The 25,336-nt window shown below is 38.0% G+C and overlaps 1 protein-coding gene across 1 annotated transcript; it reads left to right on the top strand.

The window, feature by feature from the left end:
- The first annotated feature begins 8,236 nt into the window (after nt 1-8,236).
- LOC149812506 (aspartyl protease APCB1-like) lies at nt 8,237-20,807 on the top strand. Its single transcript, XM_089993067.1, has 11 exons — nt 8,237-8,909; nt 9,124-9,224; nt 9,574-9,599; nt 9,734-9,851; nt 16,650-16,879; nt 16,986-17,225; nt 18,895-19,045; nt 19,139-19,224; nt 20,016-20,130; nt 20,254-20,326; nt 20,500-20,807. The coding sequence occupies exons 1-11, from the start codon at nt 8,369-8,371 to the stop codon at nt 20,610-20,612; spliced, it is 1,794 nt and encodes a 597-aa protein (XP_089849193.1). The 5' UTR covers nt 8,237-8,368; the 3' UTR covers nt 20,613-20,807.
- The last annotated feature ends 4,529 nt before the right edge of the window (nt 20,808-25,336 follow it).

Below are 25,336 nucleotides of genomic sequence, written 5' to 3'. Positions count from 1 at the left end.
TTTCTCTTATAGTAGACATGTTTTCATGTAATTGAATTCATTTAGTAAATATTGACATTTAAATCACAGAAGAATTTTTTACTATTCAAAAACCAACGGTTGGCAAAATACAAAAATTTGAAATTTAAAAAATCATATTTTTTGTTGAAAAAATACAAATTCTTACTATTTCAATGATGCTGAATACATCTATCAGGTCGGATTTGTTCAGTTTCGTTAGAATGATGACTCGTTCCTTCTTATTTTTCTGTTGCAAGGTTTCAAAACTTGGTTTTGGCTCAGAGTTTACAAGCGGTTGTGACGATCACAGTAGTTGTTTTCTTAATTGCCAACGGTTGCCCCTTGCACCCCTTTTTCTTCATAGTTGAAAAAGGAAAGAACATTAGTTGCATCAGTATTCGAATTATTATTAGGTTTTTCTTGTCCGTTGTAGCTGTTGTAACACTTATAGTTGTGACAAGTCTTGTTAGCATACATATGGTAATTTTTGAATGCCTCTTATTTTCTAATCTTTGTAATTCCTATAATATTATTCAAAAATTATCATGAGAAATGTGTATTCGAATGCATTGCTTACCATGATTGGAGAACGATGGTTCGATTTTCTAACTCTGTAAATTCCTTTAGAGTTTTATTTATAAATTATCATGAGAAATGTGTATTCCGGTGCTTCACTTAACATGATTAATTGGAGAACGGCAGTTTGATCTCTAACTCTGTAAATTTCTTTAAATCTGTTTATAAATTATCATGAGGCATCGTATTTTGAGAAATTTCAACTTAGATACAAATAGTGGATGACGGTTGTCTATCTCTATTATTTGTATCCTTGTTAGTTTTGTGTTACTGGCTGTAGGACTTTCAGGCTTTGCGTATTAGATATGATGATGATTTTGAGTCACTGAAGAAAAACTATGGCGTTGGTCCGGGAGAAACAGAGGAGCACTCTGCTTCTGATCCTTTTGGCCATGGAAACAAATGAAAGAATGGGAGTCCTCAAACTCCGGTTGGTTCTAACATGAGGCACTGCATTGTGGGAATGGAAAAGCATGAAGTTGCTATTGGGGATAAAGTGGAAACAAACAGACGAATCGAGTATTCCCCACAAGTGTGAATCGATGAAAACAATGCGACGATGACAGTGAAAGTAATAAAAAACCAAACCAACAATGGAAACAAAAACAATACACAACAATTTATGTGGTTCCCTCTCAACTAAGGTATGTCCATGACAACCGATAGGTAAGCACCTTCTACTATCTTCTTTCAAAGATTACAAAGTGGCCAAAAGGCATAAGCCTTACAAACATACAAGGTGTAATGAAATGAACAAGAGGATATACCTCACTGAAGAACAAAAAATAAATGATCTGAAGAACCAGCTTGACGAAGCTGTCCTGAAAGAAGTGTAGCAACACCTCTTACCCTTGCTCTCTCCGCACCCTTTCGGTGCCCTAAAAGTGTTTCTCACACTTTCTGCCTTTTTGCGCTTTGCAAAGCTCTCGCTGAAAAGTCATATTCTTTTTTCTCATCCATCCTATATTTATAGGGGATAAGACCTGCATTAAACGCAAAAAGACCAAACGTCGTGCATAACTTACGAAGCGTCAGAAGCACTAATTGTTATTCCAGCAATACCCACAAATCACTATATTGTGATGCCATAAATCGCTCTCCAGCGATGATCACAAATCACCATGCAATGATGTCACAAACCCACGTCCAACTGAAGTCACAAATCGCTATCTAGCGATACTCACAAATTGCTATCTAGTGATACTCACAAATCGTTGTCCGGTTGACAGCACAAATCGTTATCCTGCGATACTTACAAATCGCTGTGCAGCGAATACGAAGTCTACTTACGCAGATCCAAACCCAAACCATAAATCGCTGATCCACAAACTCTGAATAGATGAATCATCATTCAGCTGAGAGGACTTTTACAAATCGTTGTCCAGCGAATACGAAAAACGTCCTCAACAAGATCAGGTGACATGCTTGAAAGAAACTGCAGCGAATAGGGCTTGAAGTGCGGCGAAGCTGAATAAGGAGAGAAACCCAACAGTTGCAGCTGTTATCAAACCACAACTGGTGGATTATTGTGCACAAAGGTTGACCAAGGTTTTGGGGAGGCCTCTGCATTTGCTCGAGTGGGTATTATTGTTTCATATTGTCAGTTGGTACTGTTTATGGTTCTTTTCTTTTTGTGTACACATGCTGTTACTGGATTCGTATGTTTTCTCAGTGAGCAGGAGATGCAGACCTGCATATATAACATATCATGGCAACAAAATTTTGGCTTTTGTTGCGAAACTGATGAGGACGCTGCATGAGGTCTTGCTGATGATGGCCAGTGCATATTACTGTTGACTGCATGGTTTGGTAATGAGCCTTATGCTACAATATGTGGACGCCTTTCAGCTGGATACCAACCTTGAGTTGGAAAACTTGGACTACGGGGGTTAGCCCTTATGTCCATATGTATTAGATGTATAGCTACATTTACATGCTACGCGGGCATGGGATGTTGACTTAAAATCAAGTGTACCCAGGGTTCTTAACTTTAGATCAAAGGGATAGTAGAGAATTATGCAGCCATTGCAACATTGAATAACACAAGTCAATGCCATGAGCATGTTCATTCTTCTAATTAATGTAAACGTGTTAATGTCTTTATGATGGATTTAACTGCCACCTACTATTATTGCCCATAAAAAATTTAAAGTTCCAGTGTGGCATTTTGTTTTTGACGGCACCATGAAGCATGATTGCTTAATTTTCTTCCAAAATTGATTTTATGTACCATAAGCTTACAAATATTTCACTTTGTAAGTGCCACCATGATTGACTGCCTTGGAATTTAAATTTTTTTAAGTCTAGCTGGAAATGTTGAATTTGTTTGTGTACAGTATAAGTAGAGGATCATGCACACACACACACACACACAAGCACATACTCACTTGAATTCACACCCAAAGAGTTGTATTTGCACTAGCCATGCTTCATGTAGTGTCCTTCTAATTAGCCTTTCATTCATCTTACTCAACCTATATTCTATTGTTCGGTATGATCCTGGAGATATGGTGTTGCATAATGTGAAACGAGTTTCAGCTATTAACAATTAAAAAGTATTTACTGCTCCTTGGTGATCCAGCTGAGGTTTCATGAAAATGGATGGAACTTCATGTTGATTTCATATGTTTGAGTCGGTTTAACAGTCTCTGTAGTCTGTAGATGCCACTGAGCCAACCTCTATAAGGAGGAAAAGCTTTTTGTTGCTTGTAAGAACATTCTTCTCAGCGTTTCTATTAATTTTACAGTATGTTTCCACGTCCTGTACTGAAAGAATGCATGTAACAGCAATGTATTAACTTGAGGCAAATGTTGTCTGAATGGGATTATCTGCCTTCTAGCATGTCAGTTTTGCATTTTAGTTTCATTTCATGTATTTCTCCAACTTGTAATACACTTTTTCTATTTTTCTATGTGATAGATAAATAAGCATGGGCAAACATCATGACTGAAAAATTTTGCTTGATTGGCATTAGATTTCGACCAATATATTTGAACGTGTTTCCCATGTTTCCGATAGTTTATAGCATTGAGGTAGGGGACTAGCAATATTCCTGTGCTCATGTTTCTTATAACCTTCTTTGGTATCTACATACTTGAAAAGCAGAAAATTTTAGTAAATTGATATATTTACCTTTTTAACAAAGAAGTCCCTCTTGTGAGGGACAAAGCAAAATAAACGAGTCGGCAAGGGTTCTAATGTGTGCTTCGAAACCATGTAAGATTTTTTATTACTATGGATTCCGATGTCACCATGTCAGAAATTGATGAGAGAGAGAGATTGAGTGGTATTGCCAAAATATGGGGGAATGGGGATTAGATGGAAAAAGTGTGAAACAGTGATGCTCAATAAGACTTCTTTTAACATATTTATCTTAGCAGAACTATTCTGTTAATAGTTCATGACCATTCACATATTTATGTGCATCTTGCAATGCTAGTAATGCTTGAGTAGTTTGCAAAAAATCTTTTATGGTGCCGTCATGTAAACGACCTGGCTCACTCCCTCTCCTCTAATCAGGGGTTGATCTTCAGCCGATCATTTTTGGTTTTTGAATTTGCCATATGTTGTGGCATCATCTCATTTGACTATAAGTTCCATCTCACGTCAACTTTAAAAACCATGGAGTATGGTAGTACTTACATTAGGATATCCCTTTTGTGGGTCTTCGAGCTGATAGCAATTGTTGGGGTGCACCTATCAGGGTGGTCCTAGCGTGCAGCATTCGAAAATTTTAACATTGTTAAGGGTATGCTGCCTCACTTTTATTCATGGTATGCTTTCTGTCTGCTACATGCATTGCCAACATGATGTTGCTTGCAGTAAAAATTATCACTGATAACGTATCTAAACCAGGGGCGCAGCTAGGATTCATGTGAGGGGAGGAGGGGGCAAACATGGGCATAGCAAAAAAAAAAATTGTGTGAAAGTCGGGGGTTCGGGGGCAGCGCCCCCCCCCCCCCCCCCCCCAAATTTTTTTTTTGAGATAAAATAAAAAATGGCCACAATTATTAATAAAAATCTATTTCATATGGACAAATCAAACTATCTGTTGCAGTCTTTCTCAACCTCAACAGAAAGTTCTTAAACATTATCTAATAGCAATATATAACACTGGTGCGATAGTTTGAAGTTCATAACAATGCATAAATTTTATTTATGACAAAATAAATCAAAATACAAAAGTACCAACTAAAATGGACCCCAACGGTTACCCGTAGCATAAAATTCATCTATAGGAGAATCTATAACTAAAGTCATGGTATATTCTCGTTCGATGTACAATGTCATACAGTCAGCAAGAAAATCGTTGTTCATTTTGTTACGAATTTCCGTCTTCACATGCTTCATCATTGAAAATGCGCGTTCTGTAGAAAACAATAAAAACAATATGCTTTATCTTCTGTCAGAGAATACTCTAGCCAACGAAACTTATCATACCAATGTTCTTGACATTGATGCACTTGTTTACCACATTGTCTACTTGGGTATTGTGCAAGTTTTGGTTGAAAAGGTTCCGCCCTAAGATAAGCCCGTCTAATTCGATCTATTTCATTAACAGGGTAATCACACATACATTTTCTTTTACCCGGATCTCTTTCAATATAAAAATCAGATTCGAAAGTTGAATTTGGAGATGGAATATGCTCAGGTGATGAAGGAATGGTTGGAGTAGGACTTGGAGTTTCCTCGACTTATCCATCTGAAGAGTTGTCTAACTTCGAAAAAAACGATAACAAGTTTTTTCTTTTCTTAGTACTCGAAGATTATCCTCTTTCCATTTCAAATTCTACAAATAAATAAGATACTACATGAGCAATCAGTAAGTGTATGACATTTAAGGAATTTTCTATGCAACAGTTATAAGTGCTAGGCATGCAGAAACATAAAAGTTTTTCTACCTTTTTTTTGAATTATTCTTGAGAAAGAAATCATGCTTGTTTTACAAACTTTTAAAAAAAAGTGATAGCATTTTTATTATAAGATTTTGATTCATGTCAGTAACAAATTATAAGATTTTGATTCATTGCATGGAAAATGTTCTCATTGATCAAATAAACACTTTTGTAACAAGTACAATAAATGAATGACAATGGTAATGTCAATGAAATATCACAGCTAGGATATTTGTCATATAAAGCACTAGTTTAACAGGGAAAAGAACTATAATTCCAAAGTACAAATCAAACGAAAACCAGATGGACAGATTCCCATCAATAATGAAAAGCCAATCAATTACTAGAAAGACTAGGGTTAGAGGTGGACCATTAAGATATTGTAATGTCCAGAAAGAAATATTCAAGATTTTTTATTTTAGAGAATTAGTATATCTTCCTGTTCAAAGAAAATCAAGAAAGCACCACTTGAACAGAAAAATGGCAGTGAGTAGTTTACAAAATCAAAATGTAATATTGTGTTCGTTAAAATGTAATATTGTGGCAAAAGAAAGAGGAAACATGTGATAGTTCCCACCTCTCAATCAACAGGAGATCAAAAGAAGAAACATGGGGTAGTTTCCAATCATTCACTCTGGTCCATTCCTCAACTTTGAAGATGGAAGTCATATCATGTTCTTATAGAGATATGCTTCTCTGCACACACAGTTGAAGGCAACAACGAGTTTCGTTAATGGGCTTATGTGACATAATAGTGAAAGCAAGAAGCAATGTTCTTCCAATATAAAAGGAAATATTCTTGTAAAGCTTCAATCTAAGCTTTAAGTGGGAAAACAAAATGTTCCATTTTCAACTTTGGCATGAATTTCTCAAAAACTGAAGCAATACACGACATAAAACGACTATGAATTCATACCATCCTGTAAAATTCAAGCCCATCTTTCGTTAATTAGTAACACGTTCACTTCCAGCTATTCTCTACCAAATCGTCATCACAAATTGCAATAGTTTTAAGCCATATGTCAAGAAAACAAATAACAGAACGAGACCCTCCAATCCACAAAACAAATAGTCACAATTAAATAGAAATAGAGGCATCAATTCTCAATCAATCATCATTTTAACCGGATCAAACTCTCGATTATAGGGGAAAAACATATTATTCTTCAAAAAAGAAGAAGCAAAAACAAAGAAGACCAATATCATAAATCCCATAAGAAAGACAGAGGCGAGACCAAAACTTCTAAATAGGTGAAAAAAATCCAACACCGACAAGAAATAAATATACGAAACACGCAACCGACTCAATAACTCACATACCCAATAAGGAACCCAGACAGAATCAAGAGAAAACAACTCGAAAAAACGAAAACTCAATCAAGAATTCCACAAAAATCGAATCACAAAGGCATTGCAATAAGAAAGCGAGAAAAATGAAAGGGGAACAATCGGTAGAAGCATTACCCGCCAACGAGGGCGATCATAAATCGGTATCGACGAAATCTGAGGTCCCGGAGAACGAAGAGATCTTCAGATTGGCAACAAGATTTTGGGGCACTCGATTGATGAGAATCACATTGTGGCACTGTAGCAGGGCAGGGCAGGGCCTGTGTGGGGGTGATGCCATGATGCCATCGCTGAGGGAGGTTAGAAGAGAGAGAGAGAGAGAGAGAGAGAGAGAGAGAGAGAGAGAGAGAGAGAGAGAGTAGCTGGGGGTTGAGGTTCCACCGGGGTCGAGCAGGGCCTTCGACGAAGGGGGCTCAGGTAAAAATAACCCCCCATTTAAAACCCTACCGGGTTTCAGATCCGGGTTGGGTCCGACCCGGCTTCCGAGGCAGGACTACAGCCCAGCCCCCCCCCGCCTCTGCTAAACTATCTAAAGATTATGAATTATTCGGGTTTTGCGCGTTGAAAGAGAACGGCAAAGTACTACAACTGTCTTTACTGTTATCATTTTTACACTTAATTTGCAAGATCAGATAAACGGTTGCGGCTGCAGATCATTAATGGCTGAATGATAGTCATCAATGTTGCAAAGACAATCCTGCTTAGATGAGAGCAGATCCAGCGATTGGACCGAGTACTTTGCATACTAGATACAGCTTAGATGAGAGCAGATCCACAGAAGAATTGAGTTTTATAATGCTTTGATGATGGCATGCGACGGTGCCATCAAGTTTCGAAGATGAGGGGGTCCAATTCCTATCCAAAGTCTGTGGGGGTGTGCTGGATCCAGCCGGTATTGGATGTGGTATTAATTACTTTTTGTGCAACCATAGGGGAGAATAATGCAAGCATACCTGGTTCGATTGGCTATTTTATTTGCCTTTTGTCATTCTTGTATGAGGAGTTGCAATTGGTTCTTGTAATTTGTTATTAAATTAATAAAGATAATTAGATCATATTGAGTATTGACTAACGTTCAAAAACAAGAATAAGGAACAAGACGAGAGAAGTGAAAGATTGCCCATGTCTCCATCAGTGACGATTTCCTCTCGTTTTCTCTTCCTTTTTTGCAATAGTTTCTCTTCTTTTATACGGAAGCACATGTTCTCAACGCGGTAGTATTTTCCATTATACCTTGATTTCCCTTTACATTGAATGACCAACTATTCTGTTCGTTAGAAGGAAATAAAATTCAAAGATCATCAAACCCTTATAGAATTTATTAGTCTCTGTGGACCCCTCAACTACGTATGAACTTCCCGGAAACTACACTACACCAATGGAGAAAAATCCAAACTTCCCCTTCTTCCTTGGCCCCTAATCCACCTATTCTGAAAATTTGCTTTGGGGAGTTGGGTCCTCTGTAACTCTCTTTCTCTGCTCCTTTGCTCAATCCCTTTTGCAACTCTGAGAGTTTCAAGGTATACAGCAAAAGTGGGGGGAAGGTTTTATGGATGGACCTCAGGTTAAAGGGGTTGTGATCATCTCTTTGCCCCCCGAGGACAACCCCTCCAAAGGGAAGACCATCACTGCTGCATTCACGCTTGCAGAGACATCTTCAGGCCCGACTCATCAAAATCGGAGTGATAGACGACCACCCATTGAAGGACAACAGATGGGTTTTCCTCCTAAGAAGGTTTTCAGAGTGAGGAGGGTGATGACTCTGTTGGGTGTCGCTGTTTTGATGTTTTTCTTGTGGCAGAATGGTTTTCCCAAGATCGTTTCTGAATTCGATGAAGACGGTTCGGAGGAGAAGGATGGTAATTCTTTCGTTTACACTCTGTATTCGAAGTCCGATGTAGGGGTTCAGCAGGATCTTTCTTTGAGGTTGGGAACGATCGTTAGGAGGGATGAAGTGAGAAACAGGATAATGGCGGAAAACTTCGATGCAGTTTCTTCTTCAAACTCTTCCACCATGTTTCCTGTCAGGGGGAATGTGTATCCAGATGGGTATGCCATCTCTCTCCCCCATAGTATCATTTGGAAGGGCCGTATGTTATGTTAAAAGAGACAAAATCATACATTATGGTAAATCATATGGGCGCCCCGTAGCTCTCATCTGGATTGGTGGTGCAATCCATGAAATCATCTCTCAGTTTTTATCTCTAACCGGGCTGGATGTTGGAGGCATCTTCCATCCAGCCGATGACGCAGAGCTGCAAAAATCAGACTTTCTCAAATTGATTGTTTTTCCTTGATTTCCAGGAAATATGAGCCCAAGTGAGGCCACTGCCAGTTGCCAGCCTGCTTTAATGTCTGTATTACCAAATTATGACAACAGCATATTTGCAGAATCCAAGTTCTCGGTAGTGTATTCGCTATAAGAGAAAAGCTGGAATGTCCCTATCAAGTGGTTCATCAATTTCTTTCACTTTTAAGTGTGAAACCTAGAAAGATGAAAAACAAAAATAATTGATCTTGGAAAAAAAAGAATGAAACTGGTTGCTTTTTTAAGATTTTCAAATTCATGGTCTATACATGCAAAAGGCTGTTTTCAGACTGAAAGCATCGGTTGGACCTGGACGAAAATGTTTTTTGTCTTGCCGACAGCCTAAACTGGTCCGTTAATTGAGAGAACATGAAGGAAATTATGTAACTTATGTAGATTTCAAATGCATTCTCTGCGATTCGTATCATACCAACTTTTATTGCTAGACATCTAAACCTGTCTGTTCTACTCGGTAAGCATGAATTTTTCGAAGATTTTATTTGGCCATATAATGAACCTCTTATTGCATTTTAAACTTTAAGATGTTAAGGAACGTGCTTTGTTTATGAGCCATTTTGGAGTATGATTTTCTTGAACTATGTGCAGACTGTATTACGTTTCCATACTTGTTGGGAACCCTCCAAAACCCTATCATCTTGACATGGATACTGGAAGCGACTTAACATGGATTCAGTGTGATGCTCCATGCACCAGCTGTGCTAAGGTTAGTCCTTAAGTAATGTCACTCCTTAAGTAATGGAGAAAGTATCTTATGCTAATATAAACTTTCTAACTGGCAGACAAATTAGCAAAACTTTTTTTATTAGTTATACCTGTTGAAAGGTTTGTATCTGAATCGGTTTCAAGTGTTGTTACTTTTTAGCATGTTTCAAAGTAAAACTTTGGTTCTCCACAAATGATTCTTAATTTGGATCTTTTAGTTGTTACAGAACTCCATACAATTCTGATTAAATGAGTAGCCACTTTTTTTTAAATCTTTTTCCTTTTGTTTTTTAGGTGATACTGACATGTTAAACATGATAGTTGGGATACTGTATACTGTAATGTTGGTCTAACTCTAACAAAATCTAGTGGAATTAATGAGAGACATTTTCCAATATTTTATCATGAATATTGAAGCAAGCACAACATTTTGATTAGTAAAGCTGCTTTCTGCTAGGTAAAATAGGCTATATGTGAACAAGCCAGAAGGTATGGAGAGTTCCAAGATCTAAGACCAAATTTCAAGTACTTAGGAACATCTTGTAAGGAAATGAGAGCCCCCAACAATGTTCTCCAAATCACCAAAGTGGACACACAAAAGCGCCACAACAATGTCCACCAAAATACTGAAGTGAACACAATAAGCCACAAATGGGCTCACACACAAAACCCACAAAAGGGGTCAACACAAGAGGCTAAAAAATAATATTTTATTGATATAAATCCATGCAAGAAACATTACTAATGAGAAGGGGATTCGCCCCTATTTATATACAAAATGGAGTCTTCAAAATAGACGTGGGAGAGATCCCAACGGCTCCAAATAGAGCCGTTGGGTACTCTCCAATGTCTCTTGACTTTAGTCAACATTGTTGACTTTTAACTAAAAAAAAGTAGAAGTAAAACTAAAACTAGCCTAGTTACTATATATATTTATTTATTTATATTTTTAAAATTTCCCCTCAAACTTACGGTTGGATAACCAAAAGTTTGTCCAAGAGAAAGTGAAATCTAAGAGCAATGAAAGGTTTGGTATAAAAATCTGTCAACTGATATTCAGAAGTAACATATGGAAGATCAATAGTGTCATGTAGATACTCCTCTTGAACATAGTGACATTTCATCTCAATATGCTTGGTACGTATATGAAAAGTTCGGTTGCTGGTATTGTAGATGAAACTTTTGTTGTCACAACACATTTTGGATGCTCCTTTGATCTCGACTCCTATATCAGTCAACAATCTTCTTAGCCAGACCACTTTCATAGTGGTTGTAACCATGACTCAGTATTTTGCTTCAGTTGAAGAAAGAAAAACTTTTTGTTGCTTTTTATATCTTCATGAAATCAACGAGTTACCTAAAAACACACAAAAACCAGTTGTACAGTGTCGGTTGTTGGGATCACCTCTCCAATCAGCATCAGTATAAGCAATTAAATCTAATGATGAAGAAGCAAACAAAAAAAGTCCTTAAAAAAGAAAATTTTAATATATCTAATAATGCGCAAAACTGCACAGTGCTGGAAGCATGCTGAAACTGACTTGTTGTGTGAACTGCGTGCGTAATGTCATGTCTCGTAATTGAGAGATATGACAGTACCCCGACAAGTTGTCTGTATGGTGTTGGATTTTCAAGTGGTTATCCATCATCAATCTTTATTTTGACATTTACAACTTTGGGATTGTCAACCTTCTTATCATCTGAGATACCATACCTAATAATAATATCCAACACAAATTTAGATTGAGTCAGCAAGTAACCTTTAGAAGAATAAGCAACTTCTATACCAAGAAAATACTTTAAAAACCCTAAATCAATCATTTTAAAATATGTTTTAAGGAGTCTTTTAATGTTTTCAACTCCCTGTTTGTTGCCTCCTATGATGATCATATCGTCTACATAAAGAAGGAGAATAATAATACCTACATTAAAAATCTTGACAAACAAGGCTATATCAGTTAAACAAGATTGAAATCCAACATCAAATATAACTTGACTAAACCTGTCATACCAAGCCTTTGGAGCTTGTTTAAGGCCATACAAAACTTTGTCTAAACGAAAAGTCTTTTCTTTAGGAATAACTATATCAGGTGGTGCTTCCATATAGACTTCAACCAATTTATCATTGAGAAACGCATTCTTAACATCTATTTGATATATGTCATTTCTTCACAAAGGCAAGGGTTACTAAGGTCCTAGATGTGATCATTCTAGCATCTGGAGAAAAGGTTTTCTCATAATCTATTTCATACTCTTAAGAATATCCTTTGGCAACTAATTTGGCTTTGTACCTTTCAAGAGTTTCATCACTCTTTGTTTTAAACATATATACCCATCGACAACCTATAGGTTTCTTTCTTGGGAGAATGTTTTGGACAATCCAAGTATTTGCCTTTTCTAAGGCATCTAACTCCACTCCCATAGCTTCTACCCACTCAGGATGTTCCTTTGCTTCAACATAATTGAAAGGTTGCATATATGAATGTATTAATGCAATATAGGCTTGATACTTACGTGAAAAATACTCATAGAACATAAATTTTTCAGGGATTTTTGATACTCTAGATGACCTTTTGGTTTGTATTTCTACCTGTTTTTCATCATTGGTATATTTTTCAAGAGCACATGGATATTCATAATTACCACGCTTGAAATATTTGATACACTCTTGATCCTTATGAGATTGTTCTTCACTCGTCAAATCACTTTTAACTTCCTGATCTTCATCAATATCACAATCACCAATCTTTGGAATTAAATTCAACATAAACGAATACTCATTCATTTTCTTAGTTTTTTTAATTTCAAAAAAACTTTCTTTTTCTAAAAAGGATATATTCCTTGAAACGTATGGACTTTTAGTTTTAAAGTCAAAACATTTGTAGCCTTTTTTATTATTTTCATATCCTAAAAAGATACACGAAATAGTACGAGGAGAGAGTTTGTCATTTTTGTTAGTAAAAACAAAATATTTACATAAAAAAACTCTCAATGTAGAGTAATCTGGGACTTATTTAAAAATTTTTTAATAGGAGATACGTTTTTCAAAGAAAAAGATGACATTATATTAATAAGATAAACTGCATTTAATGTGGCTTTAGCCCAAAAATCTTTAGGCACTTGGTTTGTAATAAGTAAAGTTCTTGTTGTTTCTATAATATACGTATGTTTCCTTTTAGATAAACCATTTTGTTAAGGGGTATAAGGACAAGATTTTTTATGTATGATACCGTATAGGTCTGGGTAATCTTTAAATTTTTTTAATAAAAACTCTCCCCTTGAATCGGTTTGAAAGATGAAAATATCATTCTTGAATTGGTTTTTGACTAAATTGTGAAATATTTAAAATGTGAGAAAACTTCAGACTTGTGTTTAAGAAAATAAATCCAAGTGTATCTCCTAAAATCATCCACAAAGATTACATAATACATAAAATCACCCTTTGATAGAACAAGTTATGGTCTTCGTACATTCGAATGTATTAACTCAAGTGGTCGGAAAGAAACAAAGGTTCTTTCTTAAAATGATAATCTCTTCATTTTACCAAGAATACAATATTCACATGTAAAATTTTCAAAATTACAAAAAGTTTTTATTTTTTAATATACTAGGATGACCAAGTCTCTTATGTCATAGATCCAAATCCAATTTCTGAACATTGCAACAAAAATATATTCTCGGATATTTAAAAAAACTCCATATAATATAAGCCTCATTCTCTATGGCCTTCCCCAATCAGCTTCCCTGACTGACGATCTTGCACTCGACAACCATGAGAAGAGAATGAAATATTACATCCATAATCAGCTAATTTCGAAATAGATAAAATGTTTAAGTTCAATTTAGGAATATATCTAATTTTTAGAATACAAAATCTTTTTGAATTTTGAGAAATGTTTTCAAAATTTTCTATTCCTTTTATTTCAAGAGATGTTTCATCAGCAGTGAAAACATTTGACCCACTTGAGTTATGACATTCAGTTAGCATATCACCATTTGGTGTCATATAAAAAGAGGCACCTGAGTCAAGAAGCCAAAGACATTTACCGAGAACGGAGAAACCGAAGGAAGAGAGCACGACTCTAGTGGATGAGGATGTTCCTTTGAGTAGAGGTTGAAGAACCTCTACTAATTGTGTCAAGGATATGTTTCCAATAGATGGATCACTTGACTCTTGTGAAGGTTCAACAGAGGCAACCTTCTTCTCATATAGTTTCTTCGATTTAAGACAATATATTTTCACATGTCTCGGTTCACGACAATAGTAATAAATAACTTTCCTTATTTCATATTCATTGCTTTGCTTCTCATTATTTGGCCTTCCATAGTGTGGTGGTTTATTGGTACGAACATAGTTTCTTGGTCTAGATACGGCTACAACCGAGTCATCATCACTCTTAGAAATACATTTTTTTGAGCTTATTCTCCTCCATAGTTAATTCTTCTATGGTGTCTTCTATTGAAGGGACTTTCCCCCGATGGAGAGCATATTTGGTGAATTCAAACTACGATCTCAACCCATTAATAAATTAATAAAAATGCTTTGTGTTTATTTGATTTTGGCGGAGTTTTATGTCTTCCGGACAATGCTACGTTGGTTCAAGAAGAGTCAACTTCTCCCATAATTCGGATAAACCGTTATAGTATTTTTAATACTTTTGTCTCTTTGAATCATATTCTGTATCTTATCTTGCAAGTTACACACATGTGCAATATCCTTAAGAGAATACGTTCTCTTAAGATAATCACATGCATTGTTTGCATGTTCGAATTTAGCAAGACTTGAACACTTCTTAATGTCGATGCTTCTAACGAGCCAAGACATAATATTGTCATGTCCTATTCTCCATTTCTTTCACTTCTTCTCATAAGTGGTCATTGTCTTTTTTTTCTCAACCTTCGTAAGAAGTACTTCATTCTCACTTTCTACTTTGGTAATGATTAGTTTGAGTTTCGGATCGGTCCCATCCACTAATCCCCACAACCCTTTTCTCTATATAAGGTGTTTCATAATTGAAGCCCATGTTACTGTTAAAATGTATCCTTATTGTATATATATATATATATATATATATATATATAGATAGATAGATAGATATATCATTTACCTTTTTGTAATACCCGATAAAGGGTAATTCAGTTTTTTCTCATTTTACACATATTTCAATAGAAATATGTTTGTACATTTTTATTTTTTATTTTTATTTTACTTTTTCCATTTTTTGTTATTTTTTTTTGTACTTTGTACCTACCTTGGGGGCCCCAATATAGTCGTTGGGCCCCTCCAACGGTCACAATCGCGACTGTTGGAGGGGCTCCAACGACTACATTGGAGCCCCTCCAAGGCCTCCTTTAGTGGGTTATAAATAGGGGACTTCCCCTTGTATTATGGCATTGCTTGACACCTCAAGCTCCTTTGCTTTTTCATTAAAGGAATATATTTTTATGCCTTTGTGCATGTGTGTGCTACTTTATGCCTTTGTGCATAATTATTTAAGTGTTCTTTGGGTGCCTTTGTGCACATCTCTTGTGAGGAATTAGTGCCTGTATGCATATTGTCTCTTTGAAGACATTTTTACAGATACATGATTTGAATCATTGAGCTTAATGGGTTTTATGGTGATATTTTCATTGTTATCCATTTTTACAACGGTAAAACAAAAAAAAAGAATAAAGAACGAGGAGATAAAAGAATGAGAGTAAAGGTGGAAGTCACAAGCACTCTACCACCAAGCAAACACCACCAAGTACGAGCACTTCGAATAGAAATTGCAAGAGCGCTTCAACACTTTCAAATTTGGAGTGGCACGTTTCCTAATGTACCGAAAACAATTTCAGCTTAATCACCAAGCTCTAATACCATGTAAAGAAATGAGAGCCTCCAACGATGTTCACCAAATCACCAAAGCGGACACACAAAAGAGCCACAACAAAGTCCACCAAAATACCAAAGTGAACATACAATGAGCCACAAATGGGCTCACACACAAAACCCACTAAAGGGTTCAACACCAGAGGCTAACAAAATAATATTTTATTGATATAAATCCATACAAGAAGCATTACTAATGAGAAGGGGATTCACCCCTTTTTATATACAAAATGGAGTCTCCAAAAGAGACGTTGGGCCAAATAGAGCCGTTGGGTACTCTCCAACATCTCTTGACTTTAGTCAACATTGTTGACTTCTAACTAAAAGAATAAAAAGAAAAAAGTAAAACTAACCTAGTTAGGTACTAACCTAGTTACTATATATATGTTGTATATATATTTACATTTTTAACACATCTATCTTTGAAAAAGAAGCGGGGAGCATCTAGGAAATGAGACTGCACATCTCTCTGGCTGATATCACTTAAGAGGGAAGAAAATTGCTAGTTAGAGGAATTTTCTAGTAATCGTGTCTTCTCTGTTTTATCATTTACTAAACAAATATGCAAAATTAACACAGACAAAATCTGGTAGGCTAACATGGATATACACGTATTCTTGAAGAAATTTGGAGGACATGATGAAGTTAATGAATTATATGTTGATGTTTGGCATTGAACATGCTAATGCAACAAATGTACAACATGATTCATTTGGCCTCCAAGAATTTCAAATAAAGATAATGAATATGAGAACCTTCAAGAACTGTGAATGTATTACAATCACCGATGTTCATGTTTCCTAAAATTGGGGTCTTTTTTGTATCTTGTCTTCAATTCAGACAGCTATTTCTGTCTTTCTAAGAAAATACGAGAGAAATATTAGAAGGGAAATTCATTAATTCCACTGATTGTGATGTTTGTTGCAGGGGCCACATCCTTTGTACAGACCCTCGAAACAAAAGATAGTACCTCCCAAGGACTCTTTGTGCGTTGAACTGCAGTTGAGCCAGAATCAAAAGTACTGTGAAACATGCCATCAGTGTGACTATGAGATAACATATGCAGATCATGGGTCATCCATGGGTGTTCTAGCAAGAGATTCTTTGCAGCTTATGGTCACAAATGGAAGCTTAGTGAAAACGACTTTTGTTTTTGGGTATGGACTCCCTAACTTCTCCTATCAAGTGATTTTACTTCCAAAAGTGTTTTTTTGAAAAGTGACAAAAAATTAAGATATTGTGTTTGGATTCTGGCACAAATAGGTGTGCATATGATCAACAGGGTTCACTCTTGGCCTCTCCTGCAAAAACTGATGGGATGCTTGGGCTTAGTAATGCTAAGATTAGCCTCCCTTCTCAGTTGGCTAGTCAAGGAATTGTCAAGAATGTGGTGGGCCATTGTGTCTCAAGTGATATGAAGGGTGGAGGATACATGTTTTTTGGTGACGACTTTGTACCTTTCTGGGGAATGAATTGGGTTCCAATGCTAAGTAATCCTTCCATGTAAGTTATTCACATGCTAACTAGTTTAAGCAGTTTATTTCTTTTTCACAGATTGAGTAAATTGTGATTTTGATTAAGCAAACGTGATACATGCACCTGCATTGGTAGGCTTTCCAGGTTTTAGTCGTAAAGTAGATGTTTCTTCCATTACGGTGATTCTTGTTAAATCGTGATATATATGAAGGTAGGCAAATTGTTCATGCAGATACTTGATGACCTAAAAGTCTTGTAAGAGTTGATTTATGGTGATCTTATGGTTTATGTTACATTAAAGGTCAGTAACTCATATATCTGTACCAAGGTTGCCAGACTAGGAAGCGGAAGCAGGAAACGAGGAATGAAAAATGTAACGAGGAAGCGATGCATTTAAAAATGTATAGGAAGCGGGAAGCGAGGAATGAAAAATAAATAAATATAAGAATTGAATGGGAATCAAAATGAAACACAAATAAAAACTAAAATAAAAGTGAAAAATATTAAATTTCATATTTTTTAGTGTAAACGTTAATTTTTTAACAAAATTTAAAAATAATGACTACCAATTTAGAGAAAACACATGGAAGTGAGCGAGAAAAGTGAGAACATATAAGAAGAATAGATAAAGTGTGTGAAAAGCATATGAGAAGCATGGGAGAATCGAGATTCTCATCAAGTTTCGAAAGTGAGGAGTATCGCGCTTCCGAAGCGAGTTTCCGGGAAGCGAGCTTCCCACCTATCTAAGAAGCTTCCGGTAACTCTGATCTGTACATTAAAGGTAGACCAATTGTTCATGCAGATACTTGATGACCTAAAAGTCTTGTAAGAGTTGATTTATGGTGATCTTATGGTTTATGTTACATTAAAAGTCAGTAACTCATATATCTGTACATTAGCTGTATTTCACTTGGAATTCTCGCCTTTAAATTCCAAAGTATGGAGCAAATAGGATCTTCTAAATTATCACTGAAATATGTGATAATATGAACTCCCATGGGTTTGGAATTTACTTATGTCATATTGAATTCATCGTTGCTGCCAAGAGACATCATATTCAAAAAATGAGTGTAGCTGAGATGCGGATGCTTAGATGGATGTGTGGAAATACAATAAAAGATAAGATTCGGAACGAAGAGATACGTAAGAAGGTAGGTGTTGCACCCATTGAAAATAAGATGCGAGAGAATCGTTTACGGTGGTTTGGACATATTCGGCGAAGGCCTAATGATGCTCCAGTTAGAAGGTTGGAGAAATGGGAAAATATATTAGTTAAAAGAGGTCGGGGTAGGCCTAGGAAGACTTGGATGGAGATGATAGGAAAGGATATGAATGCTTTGAACCTCACCGAGGACATGGCGTTGGATAGAAATGATTGGAGGAAAAGGATTCATGTGGAAGACCCAAAATGAATTTCTTTTTTGGTTCATATCGCTGACCCCAATTGTTTTGGGATGAAGGCGTAGTTGTTGTTGTTGTTGTTGTTGTATATTGAATTCATCGTGAGTTTGCATGTAAACAAACTCCTTTAGCCTAATCCAAGCACATCCTGGACAAAAAGTTCTGTTTTGTTCTACTTAATTTGGATGCATTTTCTTGAATTGAGTGTGCCAAAGTTTTCTAGACAATGTTTTTGATTGGAAGGTTTGGGTTCCTTATCTGTTTGTTTTCTGACATTATGTTTTCTTTCATTTAGCAAATATTATCATTCAGATATCACAAAAATAAGCATTGGTGGCCAACAGCTTGATGTTAGGACGGGGAACAAGTTTGCACCAGTGGTTTTTGACAGTGGTAGTTCATATACATATTTCACAAATGAAACTTATAAAAGCTTGATTGCCTCTGTAAGTTGTATATTCTTAAAAGAAAGGTTGTTGGTATGCTCTTATGTTATTTTAACATTCTAACAAGCATGAATTCTTTTATTAATTTGGCAGCTCAAACATGTTACTAGTAATGGGCTTGTTCTGGATGAGTCAGTTGCGGCATTGCCAGTGTGTTGGCGAGCTAAAGCCCCTATCAGGTATCTCTTTTGCATATAAATGTATTTCACAGGCGTAGAGTGTATTAACATATTTAGATGTGGTGGTCTCTCATGGTTACACTAGAATGCTGAAAATGCATCACATTTAGGTCAGCATGGGATGCATTGATACAATCTGACCTCCTACTTGCCAGATTTTGATTTGGATCATGTCTTTCCATCCCTTTCCTGAATCCTGCAGCATTGAAGATGATGGGTTCTGTGCATCCTATAAATCTCTCCTTGTTTTACCAAAAATCTTACCTTCATCCACCACCTCAACATGGTGATGAAAGCCTCGTTCTTGCCACAATGGTCTCGATTGAGCCATCTACCGATATCGTGCCAGATCAGAGGTGTTCTGGATCAATTTGGTTGAGATTGCAGAATTTGAAGGATGATAAGAACTCGTTGCACTAACCTTACAGTTGAATTTTGGTTCTCTAGCTGGTCTTAATGCTTTCGCCAATCTCAAATTGTGTAACTGCTTATTGTCAGAAACTTTTGGATACTAAACAACCAGACCAGTTAATCTGAAATCAACTCCATCTAATTCAATTAGTTAGAGGGCTTTAGACAGTTGGCCATCCTCTTGGTTCTTGTCAGGGTTGCCCAAGTTCTTGATACTCCCAGTTGCACATAGAATCATCCAGCCAAACTGAATTCTCTAAAGTTCACTTGTGGGTTAGGTTGGTGAATGGTCCCAACATGTGGTGGAAACCCTTGCAGTTCATGCAATGCTTTGAGTGCACACAAGGCGCGGATGCATAACAAGCATGGTGGTGTTGCAGGTCAGTTAAAGATGTGAAACAGTTCTTCAAACCTTTGACCCTTCATCTGGGCAAACAGTGGTTGTTGGGATCCAAGGACTTCGAGATTCCTCCTGAGAACTACTTGGTTATAACTGTAAGAATTCTAAGAATGTCTCACTTTTACTCAGTTCTCTTATTATTGATTCTTTGATGCTATCACTGGTCAACTTTTACAATTATTGACTGCACTCGAGGCTGCAACCATCTCTGATTGCAGGGTAAGGGCAATGTTTGCTTGGGAGTTCTAGATGGGAGCAAAGTACATGATGGAAAAACATTTATTCTTGGAGGTATGCTCTTCTTTCTCTACACTTATCGGAAACAGCATTTTGTGGAATCCCTATCTTGGATCTTTTAAGTTGGTTCCTTTACTTTTGCTTTGTTGGGGTTTTCTTATTTCCATTAACCAATGAGCATTAGTAAACGTTTTCTCAAAAGATTACTCATTTTGACTGTGTTGCAGATACATCATTGCGAGGAAAGCTTGTTGTGTATGACAATGTTAAGAAAAAGATTGGATGGATTCAGTCTGATTGCGTCAAGCCCCAAAAGTTCAAGAGCTTCCCCTTTTTTTGAGATCGCTGTCTTTTGGCAATAGGCGTTCTACACACCCACTTATGTGATTAGTGAATATGATTATGAACCTCAACAACACTAAGTAAATATACAACCTTTTGTGGCGCTTTTGTTTGTTATAGTATACGTATAATTCCTATATTATTTGTGTTCATGTGGATTTCATCTCAAGAATGTAGACGATTGGTTGCTTCATCTTTAGAGTGTTTTGCACTAATCAATTAGCGTAGTTGGAACGGGCCTTGGCTGTCAGACGGGCAGTCAGGGTTCGATTCCTTCTGGCGTTGTCCCCCTTGTGTAAGCCTGGTGGCTCCCTGGGGTTGAGAGGTGCGCCTGGGTTTACACCCCTTCGGGTCGTCCTAGCTGGGGGGCTCTGTTCATCTTGGAGTAGTTTGTACATGTTATGGGACGTTGCAAGGTCAAAACCCACTGGTAAAACGAGTCCGGTTCCTGAGAGCCCAATTGCTGTCTGAATACTGGCCGCGCTTTCCGCTTCTTCTTCCCCCGACATACCTCACCACGCGCGGCCAAGAGGTGGAGCACCTCTCCGACCTCGAGACCCTGCAGGTGCTCGGCTGCAGCAACGACGGCACCGTCTACAAGGCACGTCACCGCCAGACCAGCGAGATCTATGCCCTGAAGGCTGTCTACAGCGACTGCGATACCTCTCCGGGAGATGGAGTTCCTCAAGAACGTCGAGCTCATGATCGTCCAGTGGTTGTTGGAGTCGATGTCGCTCATGAATGTCGGCTCCCTGCCAGCCGGTATTTTGGCAGCAACCGGGAGGACTTGTACTGCAGCCCTCTTCCTGTGTACCGCGCCTGATAGGCGCTGCACTGGGAGAGGGCAAAATGGGGGAGACATTGCCCCCATGTTTTCCCAGTTACCAGTACTAGGGATGGCAGTGGACTGGGGGCAGATGCGTCTCAAAATTCTGCCCTTTTATCCTGCAACGAGTTTTGATTTTAACCTCTATCATAGCCTTTTCATGTCCTCCATCCCCGGTCTAAACAGGTCAAGGCAGGATTTCTCTTAGGTCCATTGCCATCTTTAAAGAGTATTTTAGCATTTTACTAAAGGAGAACATTGATGGAGTGGGACGGGGGTAAAGTGTAAGTCCATTCCTGTTTTGCACAGGTTTTGATTTTAACCTCCATATCCATCTCCAATCCAAACCGGGTGAGGTGAGGCGGGGCTCTTTTTCCCTGCTCCACTACCATTCCTACCTGGACCATACTCCTGGTAAATGCCTCCAGCTTAGTGCGATCATACCAACGGGATTCAATCGTAATTGCCCCAACTCTGTTACGGGAAAAAAAAGGAAAGGTATTATCTTTGTCAGGCCAATAGTTTTAAATTCATGACTCAGCATGTTTCATGTCTATTTTTTTGGAATGGGGGCATGTGCAGTGGTGGAGCTCTATTGAATAAAAAATGCATTAAGTGTAAGAACGTGTGGCATTCGTTCGTTTGACCGGTGGTAACACGACATGCGATAGGCATCCGTATCGTCGTTAGTGCATCATTGTGTGACAGTGATCAAAAGATGTTGTCTTTAAAGACTTAGTTAAGGATCTCTCAACTTGCAATGTCCCACGCCTAGCGGTTGGACGCACGGGGGTGCGTGTGGGTTAGGGCTAATTCTTTCAAGAATCACTTTAGGTGGTTCCAACCGAGTATGGTGATTCGGAGCTAGGCGAGTGAATGCCTAGGCGCTGACGAATGAGTGTGGGTGGTGCTCTTTGTTATGGTGTTTAATCATCAACTGGTTTTCGGACTTGGGGCCGTAAGGTTTTGTTCCTTCAGTGGTTAGGTTTTACTGTATTGTACGCATGTAATCGCAATATGTTTCATGACACCCAAAGTTAAGACAAAGTTTATGCCTCTTTCAGAAGTGATAGCTGGTATGAGATGACTATGCACTAAGCGGCATGGACTACATAGAATACGCATTTGAAAATAAGCTTGATCAACTTTCACGGGGTGGTGCGCAGGGTCAATGAAAATAATTAAGCACATGAAAAGGTGTCAGTACGCATCCTTTGACCGTTAGGCTGGCTAACTTAGCATGTCGCGGGTTTGCGAAACATTCTATGCCCGTGACAGAGCAATAGAAAGGCTTGCGGTGGTAAGGAAGAACCATCGTGCCACACTGACTTATTGAAAAAAGTAAGCCTGTGACAAATTGACATCAAAGCATAAAGATTCACGGAGACCTTGTTTTTCATTGTGTGTGACACTGAAGAGGACAACGATGATTTATCTTGGTTACATAATTTTGTGCAGTTGAAGTATTGTTGACTGAGCACAGATGCATGATGTTGGCAGGATGATATGCGACATCTTGTCGATGATAAGTAGAAGTGTAAGGTTGTTATTCAGTTGGCTAAGAAAACATAGATAAGCCAAAGATTCGTATCAATTGTGTGTTAGGCTCACAGGTGGAGTATGATGTTTGTCTTATGCATGCAGAGAATGCACGTTGGATTCGGCTGGATGGATTTGCATCTTTGGGTATGAGAGACTCAATTAAACTTCTAGATTCTCTCTCAAGATTGTGGGTTAGCGGAGTGCTCATGTTGAGCAGGATGCTCATTGTTTTGGTCTTTTGAGTTGGCAGATCCTCAATGGATTGTGTGTATAGAAAAAGTTGTTGTTCGTGGCTTGTTGGTTCCTGCAAAAATATTTTGCTCACTCTGAACGAGAGTACATCATGTTGGCTTCGAGAGAAGAGTTTAACATTGGGGCAAAGTGCCCTTGTGATGACGAGTGCCTAGAAAGACACTTTGAAGGATCGCATTGGGGTGATACGTAAGAAGGTGTTTCCTACTTGAGGACTAGTTTGGACCATTGAAAAATCGCAAGTTGGTGCTTAAATGAGTTATATCTTTGCGGCACGCATTAGTAGTCAGTTTTCTCTGCGAAAACTACAAAGGGCTTGGACTTGCCTTTGCTGGTGTTGAAAGGCATCCCGACCATGAGTATAAAGACGATAAGTTTGTCGTGCGAACGGGGATGACCCGTTTATTTTTTAGACTGTACTGGGGTCTCACGAGCAGATAGTGCTCAATGTTGATAAAGTAGAAGACCATTGTCTAAGTGATCGGTGATGCATTAAAGGTATGGGACTTGGCGTATTAAAGGTTACGACGATAGTAAATGTAAATCCAGAACAAGTTGAGTAAGCTGAAGAAAAAGAGTAAACTAAAGATAAATACAAAAGAAAACTGGCATATCAGTGAAGACTGTGTTCTTACCTACACCGGCATTGTCGAAGACGACAATGGTTTTGGGTGGGGGAGAATGTCTCGGGCCGATCTTTCAGAATGAGGCTTATGCAATGCAAAGCTCTACTGAGTGAAAAATGCATAGAGTGTAGGAACATGTAACATGTGTTCGCTTGATCGATGACGTGCGTTGGTAGCATGACATGCGATAGGCATCAGTATCGTCGTTAGTGCATCGTTGTGTGGTGGTACAGACGTGGAGCGTTGTTTGGTTAAGCAGTGCCGGCGGATCAAAGGATGTTGCCTTTGGAGATTTGGTTAAGGACTTCTCGACTTGCAATATCCCACGCGTAGCGGTTGGACGCACGGGAGTGCGTGTGGGTTAGGGCTAATTCTCTGAGGAATCACTTTAGGTGGTTCTAACCGAGTATGGTGACTCAGGGTTAGATGAGTGAATGCCTAGGCACCGGCGAATGAGTGTAAGTGGTGCTCTTCGCTATGGTGTTCAATCATTAATTGGTCTTGAGACTGGAGGCCGCTAGGTCTTGTTCTTTCGGTGGTGAGGTTTTGCTATGTCATGCGCATGTTGTCGTAATACGTTTCATAATACGCAACACTAAGATAAAGTTTTTGTCTCTTTCGAAAGTGATAGTTGGTATGAGACTACTATGCACTAAGCGACATAAACTACATAGAATACACATTTAAAAATGCGCTTAATCAGCTTTCGTTAGGCAGCTGCGCACGAGGTGGTATGCATGGTCAATAAAAATGATTCAACACATAGAAAGGTGTTGGTACGCAGCCTTTGGTTGTTAGGCTGGCTGGCTTGGGCAACTCGACACATCGCGGGTTTGCGAAACATTCTATGCCCGTAACAGAGCGATAGAAAGGCTTATGACGGTAAGGAAGGACCGTCACGCCGCACTGGCTTATTGAAAAAAAGTAAGCTTGTGACACAACGAATGAAGAAGAATAACGTGATTGGATGAGGGTGGGGCTCTGTATGTGGTTGGCTGTCCAGGACACACTCCTACCCAGGTCCAAATTGGAAACGAACAAACAGTGTATATTTGAAACAGGATATGATTTGATCGGTTTATTTGGATTTGAGTCAAAGTATCTATTAAAAAATATTCAATCCAAGTCCAAACCAGTTTAACCTGACCAGTTTTGCACTTTCCAAATGAAAAAATATAGTTTACCTATTTTCATGGTGTCCAGAACTAGTGTTGCAAGTCACAACCTTTGGGAATTACTGTGTCAGATTTTGAGTCTTAACTGGATCCAGAACCAGTTCCACTGTTAAAAGTTTGGATCAAGTTAAACTTGACCTCACTGACCAAATCCAAATCCGTTTAGTGAGATTCGATCAATAATCAGATCTAGTATTGGTATCTGAATCTGAGTAAAATCTGAATACGGATACACGTAAATGTCACATTATAAGCTAATCATACCCGGATTTAATTTTAGCTGATCCCGTCCTAGATCTGA

This window comes from Nuphar pumila, chromosome 17, assembly GCF_984573655.1.
Source record: "Nuphar pumila chromosome 17, dmNupPumi1.hap1.1, whole genome shotgun sequence".
In the NCBI taxonomy this organism is placed as follows: Eukaryota; Viridiplantae; Streptophyta; class Magnoliopsida; order Nymphaeales; family Nymphaeaceae; genus Nuphar; species Nuphar pumila.
Note: the sequence above shows the minus strand (reverse complement) of the source record. Positions and strands in the feature narration are given on the sequence as shown.

Excerpts from the sequence above, each read along its gene's own strand:
- LOC149812506 (XM_089993067.1), top strand. The coding sequence starts at position 8,369 with ATGGATGGACCTCAGGTTAAAGGGGTTGTGATCATCTCTTTGCCCCCC. Across the intron at positions 16,880-16,985 it reads AAAACGACTTTTGTTTTTGG|GTGTGCATATGATCAACAGG; the intron begins GTATGGACTCCC and ends TGGCACAAATAG. Across the intron at positions 20,131-20,253 it reads AGAACTACTTGGTTATAACT|GGTAAGGGCAATGTTTGCTT; the intron begins GTAAGAATTCTA and ends CTCTGATTGCAG.